The sequence below is a fragment of the Artemia franciscana genome, chromosome 17 (assembly GCF_032884065.1).
Source record: "Artemia franciscana chromosome 17, ASM3288406v1, whole genome shotgun sequence".
Classification (NCBI taxonomy): Eukaryota; Metazoa; Arthropoda; class Branchiopoda; order Anostraca; family Artemiidae; genus Artemia; species Artemia franciscana.
In genome coordinates, this window is record NC_088879.1 from 40013465 (window position 1) to 40025596 (window position 12132).

At 37.8% G+C, this 12132-nt stretch overlaps 1 protein-coding gene across 1 annotated transcript; it reads left to right on the plus strand.

Moving 5' to 3' along the window:
- Window positions 1-3596: 3596 nt before the first annotated feature.
- Window positions 3597-9510, plus strand: LOC136037582 (uncharacterized). The gene is made up of 2 exons (XM_065720302.1): window positions 3597-3687; window positions 8360-9510. Exons 1-2 carry the CDS (start codon window positions 3597-3599, stop codon window positions 9508-9510), a joined length of 1242 nt encoding a protein of 413 aa, XP_065576374.1.
- Window positions 9511-12132: the final 2622 nt, after the last annotated feature.

Consider the following 12132-nt stretch of genomic DNA (forward strand, 5'->3'; position numbering starts at 1 on the left):
GTATCTCTTCGTAGTTAGTAGCTATAAGTATTGAGAGTGGTTGTTAAACTTAAGTTAAAAAGTTAAAAAGTTAAACTTAAGTTAAACTTAAGTTTGACAAGAGCGCAGCAATGTTGAAAACAAAGATTTTCTTTTCGTAGTTTTCGTAGTATCTCTTCGTAGTTAGTAGCTATAAGTAGTGAGAGTGGTTGTTAAACTTAAGTTAAAAAGTTAAACTTAAGTTAAACTTAAGTGGTTAAACTTAAGTTTGACAAGAGCGCAGCAATGTTGAAAACAAAGATTTTCTTTTCGTAGTTTTCGTAGTATCTCTTCGTAGTTAGTAGCTATAAGTATTGAGAGTGGTTGTTAAACTTAAGTTAAAAAGTTAAAAAGTTAAAATTAAGTTAAACTTAAGTTTGACAAGAGCGCAGCAATGTTGAAAACAAAGATTTTCTTTTCGTAGTTTTCGTAGTATCTCTTCGTAGTTAGTAGCTATAAGTAGTGAGAGTGGTTGTTAAACTTAAGTTAAAAAGTTAAACTTAAGTTAAACTTAAGTGGTTAAACTTAAGTTTGACAAGAGCGCAGCAATGTTGAAAACAAAGATTTTCTTTTCGTAGTTTTCGTAGTATCTCTTCGTAGTTAGTAGCTATAAGTAGTGAGAGTGGTTGTTAAACTTAAGTTAAAAAGTTAAAAAGTTAAACTTAAGTTAAACTTAAGTGGTTAAACTTAAGTTTGACAAGAGCGCAGCAATGTTGAAAACAAAGATTTTCTTTTCGTAGTTTTCGTAGTATCTCTTCGTAGTTAGTAGCTATAAGTAGTGAGAGTGGTTGTTAAACTTAAGTTAAAAAGTTAAAAAGTTAAACTTAAGTTAAACTTAAGTGGTTAAACTGCGGTTTGACAAGAGCGCAGCAATGTTGAAAACAAAGATTTTCTTTTCGTAGTTTTCGTAGTATCTCTTCGTAGTTAGTAGCTATAAGTAGTGAGAGTGGTTGTTAAACTTAAGTTAAAAAGTTAAAAAGTTAAACTTAAGTTAAACTTAAGTGGTTAAACTTAAGTTTGACAAGAGCGCAGCAATGTTGAAAACAAAGATTTTCTTTTCGTAGTTTTCGTAATATCTCTTCGTAGTTAGTAGCTATAAGTAGTAAGAGTGGTTGTTTTCTGACACATAATTGAAGTTTTCGCTCAATGACTCCTCAGAAATTCTTCCTGAAATATCTTCTTGGGGGAAAGTAGTGGAACGAATTTCTGTTATTGCGGAAAATAAAATATTCAAAACCTAGGGGGGGGATTTTGTTTTGTTTTTCTTATGAAATTATGAATAGGGCTTTCGAAACCCCCCCCCCTCAATTAGTGCTCCTGAACTTGTGCTAAGTGTGTCGATTTACCTGCACTGGCATTATTCCAGGACTTTCCCCATAAAAACTCTTTCCCCATCAAACTTTCCCCATAAGATAAGTTCGGAGGCCCTTCACAAAACCAACGGCCTAGAAAAACACGTTTTTTCCATAAGCACATACACGAATAAAAGACAGCAGTGCTCGACGGTACAAAATCTAGAAAATACAAATATATGATTCTTATGGGGAATTGTTTGAGTGCGTTTTTACGGGGTGAAAACGTAAATATTTAATTTAGAATAAGTCGGAACTTTGAATAGTGTTTAAATTTGTCTATTAGCTTGAAAATTGTATTTTAACACCTTATACTCTTCATTGGTTGAAAAATAAGGCATTATGTTGCTTCTATATTTTTTTTTAATTGGTGAGTATGGTTACTTTTTAAACGGTACTATTCACGGGATAAAATTATTTCATTTAACAAAAATTATAATTTTATTTAATTTTTTCACACCTATACATGGAAAAACTTGCTATACGTGTAGTAGTATATGTGTAGTAGGCTTAAATAGAGGTTTTTTCCTGATACCAGTCAACCCAATTTAAGGGTTACATTAGTAGCACGCCACCCAGCATTTGTTTCTTCAATTCGTGTAGCAATGTTTACTGTTTGACTCATGAATATGTTTATGTTTCCTGCATTATCTTGAACATCTCTATTTTAATGAGGTAATTATGTTGAACATGATGTTATTGTTTACTGTTATTTGTTGAGCATATATTGATAAATACTTATATATATCTTATTATATGAATATATTCATCCATGTTGCCAGCTGACACCAGAATCATCTTAAAGTTCAAAATGTTGGTAATTTCATGATTTTTATTTGCCAAAAGCTTAAGAGATATGTCCATAAATTCTGCATTGCCTAACACCTTAGTGTAATAAGCGCAAACTGCCTTCATTGATCCTCAAATGCAAATATTAACTTTTCAAACTAGATGGTAAAATTTCTGAAGTTGAGTAACTATGAACCATTTCAATGGTTTACTGTAATTTTAAATTACAGGAAAAGATATCATCTAAAGCTATCCAATGCATCTTCGGTATATGAACCAAGACAGGCATTGACTCTCTTCGATATGTAAGAATACCGGCCGTGTTCATGGGGCTAATTCAAACAGCTTGGACAGAATAGTTGAAACATAATTCGCCGGAGAAACAGCGATTTTCCATTCTCGAGAATAAGCATAATGTCTCCAATACACAATGACTTAGGAGGAACACCAAGGGTTAAGATCATCTACATCAGTGGCTCTCAAACTATGGTACGCTTACCAGTTGGGGTTAGGGAACATTTTTAGGGGTACGCGGCCGGCCAACAAAAAAAATGAAGCAATTCTTTAACTATAGGACTGGTAAAATTATAAGAATTGTCCCTTTCTGACCCTCAAGCGGTTTCAGTGGGGACACGTTGACGTGCGCATGCCACTAAGGCCTAGTCATCAGAGTGGCTTTGTAGGCCGGCCAGTCTGTTGTGTCACTGCACTGCAGTATTATTGCCTGTTATTACGAGCTCACTCTCAGTATTGTGCTATTTTTGTGGTGTGTTGTGTTATTCAGCGGACACCCAATCGTGTTCAAGCACTACGTCAGTGTATTGATTCAGGTACGCAAGTGAATTTTACAACAAAATCAACAATAGATAAATGGCTCCCAAAGAAAAGACCTCATGCAGATCTGAATCAAAGTGCTGGGCCATCAACTTTACAAAATGAAATTAGTTCTGAAAGTCTTGTTATCAATGAGCAGCCCAAGAAAAAAACGAAAAACTGGCAAATGAATCTAAAAGTAAAAGAGAAAATATGAAGAATTGTACTTAAACTAGCTTTTACTTGGACTGAAAGCTCAGACAAGCCTAATCCACAATGCGCTGTTTGTTCTGAAATTTTATATAACAAATCTGTGAAACATTGTCTTTTAGAATATCATTTTGAAAGCGAACACGAGAATTTAGTAAAACAGGAGTTACAGTACTTTGAGCGTCTTTTGTAAACAAAATAGTTTTCTGGTGCAGAACAAAATGAAAGTGCTGCAAAAGCTTCTTACATAGTTAGTCAGTTGATTGCGAAGCCTGGTAAAAACCATATTATTGCCGAAAATCTAATTCTTCCTGTCGCCGCAGAAATTGTTCCTTGTATATTTGGTGAGGAAGAGGCAAAAAGAGTAAAGCGATTCCATTATCAAATGATCCAGTTTCAAGGAGAATTAGTGATATGGCGTATGACACAGAAGAACAACTTGTCGGAACAGTTCGAGGTAGACCTCGCATTGGTATACAATGCGATGAAACCCAAGATGTCACTGGTATAGCCCAATTGATCGTTTTTGCACGTGTAATTTTTCAAAATACAATATTTGAAGATATTTATTTTGTAAGACACTTGAAACATCGGAAAAAGGTGAAGATATTTTCAAGTTGATAAATCTTTTTTTCTAAAAACCAGCTCAAGTGGAAAAACTGTGTGTATGAATGGTGCTAAGGCAATGAGCGGTCGCATCATGGGGCTTGTAGGCCATGTTAAAAATGTCCCAACTGAGTGTAAGTTCACTCATTCTGTACTTTACCGAGAGGCTTTGGTGGTTAAGATCCTCCCTGATGAACTTAAAGATGACTTTGATCAGAGAGTGTTAAAATTGTGAACTTCTTAAAAACTAGACCTCAAAAATCTCTTACTTTAAGATTCTATGCCCGGAAATGGGGAGATTCCATGAGAACTTATTGCTACCTACTGAGGTACAACCACTTTATCAGAGAAATATTGTTCCCCTTGTAAATGAATTTCCCAAAGAATTGTATTTTTTTTTACCGAACACGAATCTCATCTCAGTTATTGTTACTTGGGCCCCAAATACACATTCCTATTTCTAAAGGAAAAGAAAAATTTGTTACGCACATCAACATAGTATCTAGCGGAATTGCAGGGGTATTTTGAATCGGAGCTGTCAAAATTGGGTAGAAGTTTTCTTAAACAAAGCACTCTCTCCGTAATTATAACACGATAATTCTAAACCCGAAGGCTTAAGACCTAGAGAGCATATGAATAATGTCAAAACGTTATTCATTGATTTAATGTGGTAACAGGCTGAGGAACAAATCTAGTTGTATTGGTTACTAACGTCCTATTTTGTAGTTATCGAAATTTTACTATTTTGGTTGTATTGAAGTGTAACACGAAAAGATTCTTTAATAAAACGGTTGACTAAATATTAAAGGGTGTTTACAGGATAAATGAAAATTGATATGAATAACGGTTGGCTTCCAAGCTTTTACCCCCCCCCCCCCGTGGATAATATCCCCTTGTAAAATATCATCCGGAAGCCCCCCCCTCCACCTCCTTGGAAAATAGGATTATCCAAGTTTAACAATTTTGTTTGAGTTGTGTTTTATTTTGCTTAGTGTCGTTGAAAAGATCTAAGGAAAGTGAAAAAGAAGAATTTACACACCATAAATATCTTGAAAACTTCAAAAAAAAAAAAATCCAAAACCTGAATTTGTTAAAAGGTACTATTTTGACAGTAGTGGGTGCCAAATTAAAAAAAGAAGAACAAAGAATGCAGATGAAAAATAATGAAAATTAAGCTAAAAACATATAGAACCATAAAGTTTAAGAAGGTTTGAAAGCATTTGGGAACCTTTTCCTTTGGGAACCAACATATTATTATTGTTTAAGTTTTTACGGAAGAAAGCGATGTCAAATTCTACGGGGTAGTTTTTCTTATCTTCCAAGTGTAGAACTACAAAAATTCACCATTTTAAAATAAATGAAACCCAAAACAAACAGAAATCACAATAAATAAGCTGATCAAACTCAAAACGTGTAAAAATTATAAGGATTAGACTTACAATCCCCATGTCTTTAACAAACAGAACAGAATTTTCGCTTCATTAAGAAAAACATAATAATAATTGTCGATTGTCAGTTTAATATACATATTCTCATATTTAGTCCTTAAAGTTTTAATACTTCTTTATTTATTATAGATCAAAAAAGTGAAAACATTTAAAATGTATTTTGTTTCCAGTAAAGTGAAAATTATGCTCTGGTCTTGAGGTGTGGGGGTTGTCAGCCCTACTCATGTTAACTTTTGCTTGTTTTGAGCTTTACTTGGTTATTTATTGTAATTTCTGTTCCTTTTGCGTTTAATTTGGTTTTTGATTGTGATTTGTTTTGTATTTTTACCCTTAGAAAATTATTTGAATTTATTTTTACTCATTTTTGCTTTAAGGGAACTTTTTATTTTTCTTTAACAAACTTTTTTTGTTTGAAAAAGTTTTTTTTTTAATTAAAAAGATTGCAATTCCCCCCAGGTAATTCCATTCTAGCTGAAAATTCCATCCAGAAAATTTCTTGTTGACGATCTCGGGTGAGAAATTTTTCTTAGCGCACTTCATTTGAACCAGACTGTAATTTCTGATTGTTTTAAAAATAATGCCAGTAACCTTCTCCTCCATGGTAGTTTCCCATCAAAAAGCCCCCCCACCCCACTGCACTCGTCCCCTAGTTGAAAGTTGCTCCCGCAGAAAGTTTCCTCTAGAAAATATATCCCATGAAAAATATCCCACCACCCTCAAAAAGACACTACACAATTCTAGCCCTGTAAAAACTTCGCTTAATATTTTAGCTGTAGTTTACTTAGTACCGGTAACTGAGAAGGCGTACCTAAAATGTTTTATGGGTAAAAAGGGTACAGTGTCTAAATAAGTTTCAGAACTACTGATCTACATGAATAACGTTAAATGCTGTACGAGTGAAGGACCTATGGGCTTCATATGCAGACAACTAACACTGTTAATGCCAAAAAAAATCGCTCAAGCTCAATCTCGATTTAGTTCTAGTTATATTTCCCTCTCCATCTTTGTCTCTCACTCGCTTTATCTCTTTCCCTCTTTTCTCTCTGTCACTCTCTTAGTTTATATGCCGTTATTTATTTTGTTTCTTTTCATTGTATCTTCCAAATCTGTAAGTCATAAACAACAAAACTTTAAATTATAAAAAAAAAGAAAAATATGCACTCAAGACAGTAAAAAAAAAGTTCTCTCACTAGCTGACTTTCAACTTTCAGGACTAATAGCCGATAATTAAAGAAGCCACTCGCTTATGCATAGGATGTAAAATATTTCATTTTTAAAGTATGCTTTGAAAACAAAGTTTATGTATAGCATTATTTCTTTACATAATTATCTTATATATAATTGTGGCATTTTTTCCTTAATAGCTTTTCTTTTTCGTTGAAACCATAAGCTTGTCTTTAGGGTTTACACTTGTGAAAATTGTGTCTTAACATCAGGGTCTGTGCCATTTAGATCCCAAGGTGCACCATTTGGGGTACCAAAGGCCCTATTTTAGGGAAAACCAGGATAATTGTGGTAAGAAGATGAATTTTAATGTAACAAAGCAGTGGATAATCCTGGCCATTTATTATTTTACAAAAAGAGGTAACAAAAGGGTGTAATTAAATATTCTAAATCTGAGAGAGAATCACGATAATTATCTAAGTATCCCTTGCACTGTTCGTAACTCTTGCCGTCTTTAGCTTTGTAAAGACGCGAACGAAAATCTCATTACCACCACCCCCCCGTAAAATTTTTTTGGTTGCATCCACATATATAGTGGCATATTTTTTTTTTCATATTTGTCCTTTCTTTTGTTTTAAATGCGACACAATAGTTCTGCCTATATAAGTTCTCATATATAAGTTCAGCCTCCGCCAAAATGGCTAAAACTTGTGTACCATAGTTGCGTGCAAAACATAAAAAAGAGCGAATACTAATTTGGTCCTGCTGCCAAGATCTATCTGAACATACAGAGTTTTTTAAATAAATATTACCAATTGTTTTTAGAATAGAATAGAATATATTTATTCACTACAATAGCCGGAGCTAGCATTAGCATGTCATGACAAAAATAATTTATACCTTCAAAAACACTCACAGGAAAATTTAAACAAACATTATATTAATCAAACATATATTAATCAAACATTAAATATTAGTCGCGTCTATATTATTAAAATGACGGGTAAAATATGGAACAAATGATTTGCGATATCTCTCAGTTCTATAAGCTGAGCAAGTCAGTAACTGTGGACAATTCTTTTTTATTTGTCGGAGTCTAGTAACTGGTCCTTCAGTTCGGGGGGGGGGGGGCTCACAAAGTTGGGTAGTAGACGACAATGAGTTGGGGAATTTAAACAATTTAGTCCAAATCTATATATTAAGCCATGTCTACGACTATCAAGTGAGTCCGAATTGATTTGTTTCAGTGCATCTTCGTAAGTTTAGTAGTTTTGTCAAAGTATAATTTTTACGGCTCTTTTTTGTATCATCTCAAGTCTATCTGTTTGATCTTTTGTCAATCCTGGATGCCAAGCAGGGCATGCATAATCAAGAGAAGGTCTAACATAGCTGCAGTATACAGACTTTAAAACCTCAGTTGGTGTACCAAATCTTTTTAGGTTGGAAAATGAATGTAAAAGCGAGGCGCCTTTTTTAGTCAGATAGTCAACGTGTGAATTCCATCTTAAATCATCGTCCAAAAGAATCCCAAGTATTTTAACAGTTTTCTTTGTTGGCAGTATGGAATTATGAGAAGAGTGGTTGTTACCCTTTAGGAAGGAAAATGTCATAAGAGCTGTTAGTTTCACTGACCGTCAGTTTTATCTTTCCTAATTCAGCTTTTAGGTCATGATAGATTTTGATCAAGTCAGACCGTTCAGTAATCGGAGGGCTTAGTCGCAGTGATAAAACAGTTAAACCATCAGCAAATTTAAAACGCTCACGTATTGTTGTTAAAATACGGTTAAAAACAATAAGAAAAGAAAGCGGACCTAATTTAGTCCCTTGTGGCGAACCACAAAAAATATTTACAAATTCAGATGGCTCATGATCAGGAAGTTGGACACACTGAGATCTTTCAAAAAGAAAACTAGCGAGCATTGGACGCGACGAAGGACAGCTTTTACAACACCCTTCAAGCTGTGGCAAAAGACATTCGCAGTCATGACTTAATCTGCTTCGCCGGTGACTTCAATGCCAAAGTGGGGAATGATAAGTCTTACTGCCCTGAGGTCCTGGGAAGCGAAGGATTCGGCGAAATAAACGAGAACGGAACGCTACTAGTGGACTTTGCACTGACAAATGACCTAATAATTGGGGGTACTATGTTTGCACACAAAACAATCCACAAATATTCCTGGAACTCTCCAGACGGGAGAGCGCACAACCAAATCGACCACCTTCTGATAAATAGAAAATGGAAGTCTAGTCTACAAGATGTGAGAGCCTTCAGAGGAGCTGACGTGGCATCCGATCACGCCCTAATGATAGCCAGGATATCGTTGAAGTTAAAGGCTGCACCGAAGACCAGCCCCAAGGCAAACCCCGCCTTCGACTCCGCAAAGCTTTCCACTCCGGCAATACGAAATGTGTTTGCCCTTACACTCTCTAACAAGTTCGAAGCCCTTGCCCTAGATGATGACACTGACGCCAGTCGGGAGTCGACCTGGAACACCATCAAGGAGGTTTATAGCCAAACGGCTGCTGCTACGGTTGGGTATGCCAAGAGGCCCAAAGACCAATGGCTATCCGAGAGGACATGGAACCTGATTGGCGACCGACACAACCTAGAACAGCAGCTTCTTAACCGTGGGGAATGCAACGACACAGTCCTAAAGAACCAGCTGTACAGAGATCTGGATAAACTAGTCAAAAGAAGTGCAAGGGGGGACAAGCACAACCTTTTGGAGGAAAAAGCTGCCATGGCGGAGGAAGCGGCAAAACGAGGTGACTCCAGAGCCGTATACAAGATTACTAACGAAATCGTTGGGAAAAGCCGAAACGTAAACGGACCAGTCAAGGATGCGAGTGGCAAAACTGTCACAGACCCATCGGAAATCGCCGAAGTATGGGCCTTGCATTTCGAAAAGGTTCTGAACAGACCCCACCCTCTGGATCCGCCTGACATCCCCGTAACCCCCTGTTTGAACCTCCAAATCAGCACCGAAGAACCATCTGATGTAGAAATCAGTCAAGCAGCCTGCAAGCTGAAAAATCGTAGAGCTGCAGGTACAGACAAGATATCAGCTGAGATGATAAAAGCATCACTTAGCGTCTGTATGACTGTGTGACTGACACTCTTTGCTAGCATTTGAAAATCTGAGAAAGTACCTGATGATTGGACAAAAAGTACGCTCGTCAAACTTTTTAAGAAAGGTGACGCGACAAAATGTGACAACTAGAGGGACAACTAGAGGGAAGCCATTTCGACTCCGGGTAAACTCTTCGCACAGATTATTCTCCGGCGCATTCAGACAGCCCTCGATAGTCACTTGCGTGACGAACAGCATGGATTCCGGCCGTCCCGTTCCTGCACTGACCTCATCTATGTGCTACGAATGATGATCGAGGAGTCCAATGAATGGAGACAAAAAATGTACCTGATTTTCGTGGACTTCGAAAAAGCGTTCGGCTCCATCGACCGAGACTCACTTTGGAAAATCCTGCGGGACTATGGAATCCCCGAAAAAATAGTGTCCCTAATTGTTGCATTGTATGAAAACACAGAATGCTGTGTTCAGACCCAAGATGGGAACACCAGATATTTCTGTATCAAGTCCGGCGTAAAACAGGGTTGTGTCCTTTCTCCGTTACTCTTTGTCCTCGTTATTGATTACGTACTTCGTGATTGTACAGGATTTGGCATCCAAATTGGAGAAGCCAAAAAGCTAGCCGACCTGGATTTTGCTGACGATATTGCCTTGATGGAGAGGAACAAGGCCAAACTCCAGGATCTTCTTAATACTATCCGTGAAAATGCTAGCCGACTTGGACTCAAGATCAACACGGAGAAGACAAAGAGTATGGCAACAACCGATTCCCCTCTGGACATGAAATGCGGAGATTCAACCATCGAGCAGGTCCTGGAGTTCAGGTACCTCGGCAATACTGTGGAGAACTCAGGATCAAGTGAGCGAGAAGTGCAGCAGAGGATTGGGCAAGCCAGTGGAGCTTTTAACCGACTAAAGCCAGTATGGCGATCGAAAAAGTATTCCCTGAAGCTGAAATTGAGACTATTTAATAGCAACATCCTTTCTGCACTTCTCTACAGCAGTGAGTGCTGGAAGTTGAATCAGCAACAAGAAAGACGGATCCTAGCCTTCGAAAACAACTGCCTTCGGAGGATCCTGAACATCGACTGGAGGGATCACGTCACAAACCAGATAGTCCGCTCTATCTCAGGCTAGCCCAGGGTCACAGACGTCATCCGGCAACGTAGATGGCGGTATCTTGGGCACGTGATCCGTATGAAGGAAGACAGGATCCCTAGGCTGATCCTAGAGTGGCAACCCCAGGGAACTCAAAGGAGAGGTAGACCCAAGAACACGCTGCGGCGCACCTACCAACGGGATTTGTCGAACATCCACACGACGATCCAGCCCCAGTGGGAAGATGTTTGAGCAGCGGCACACATGCGAGATGACTGGCGGCTCTTCGTGGATGCCCTGGGTGCCTCTGGCGGCACAGGAGGATCTAAGGTCTAAGGTAAGGTCATTAAAGTCACCACACATTATGATACCAGCATTAGGATACAAGGATCGTACATTGTCAGTGCAATTCTGTAAGTAATTCACAAGGTCTTTACGATAGGGGCCACGGGGCGGATAGTAAACAACACATATCACCAGTGATGCCACTTCCTTAGGAAGCTTCTTAGGCCTGCACCACAACCATAATACTTCAAAACCATGCTTATTTGGTATATTACTGAAAGTGAGAACTCGATTTCTTATAGACGATCGACAAATAATACCAACACCACCACCATGTGTTACTGAAATATCATTGGGTGTCATTCTAGGTTTGAAATAGGTATCATATCCTTCAAATGCTACAACATCTTCAGTCACGGACCATGATTCACAGATACAAGCAATATCAACCAGTTCATTCTTCAAGCAAAGTTCAACCTCTTCTAATTTGTTCATAAGTGACCGGACATTTGATAATAGTATTTTCGGAAATATATAGGGATGAAAGAAGGGCTTTACACTGCGGTCTCGAATCTCCTTGCCAGCACATTGAATCGGTTCCAAGTTGGGATACTCGGAAGACATGGTTTAAGGGGTGGGTGAATCTTTGATTTCTTTGAAATTCCAAACTGGTTGGTTGTTAGTACTGGATATATTGTCGGAAGGCTGGCAGGTGTTGGTTCTTGCCAGTTTCTCCAAGTTTTTCACGAGGAGTGGTTGGTATGAGGGGAGAGGGATCTGCATTGGCTGATTTAAGACAGGTGGTTTGAGCTTCAAGCTCATAAGTGGGACTGTAAATTGTTGTCTTTGGCAACCATGTTTTAACAGAGGTGGAATTTTTCGCTCCCCTTTTTTTGAACTTCGCAGTTCAGTATTGGAACGTAGCTTTTTCCTTCTGGGGGAAGTGAGATGCACATTAGGACAACAGTTCATGAAACAAAGGCCATGAACAAATTTTTTACACAGAGATCTGTGAGGCAGAATACATCACGGCATATGCCTTTGAAATAATCCAAGCAAATATGGAGAAACGTGTAATTCTCCCCCTTTCTACAGCCTCGCCTTATGTGAAATCTGCAGACACGTCGTTCAGGAATATGATCTGTTGTAAGACCCTCTTCATCTATATGCGGAGACTGAGAATACTCTAGGTCGGTTTATGTTGTTTGACTAGTAAGAAAGCTACTGAATTGAACAGATACATTATTACTGAGAACTTTA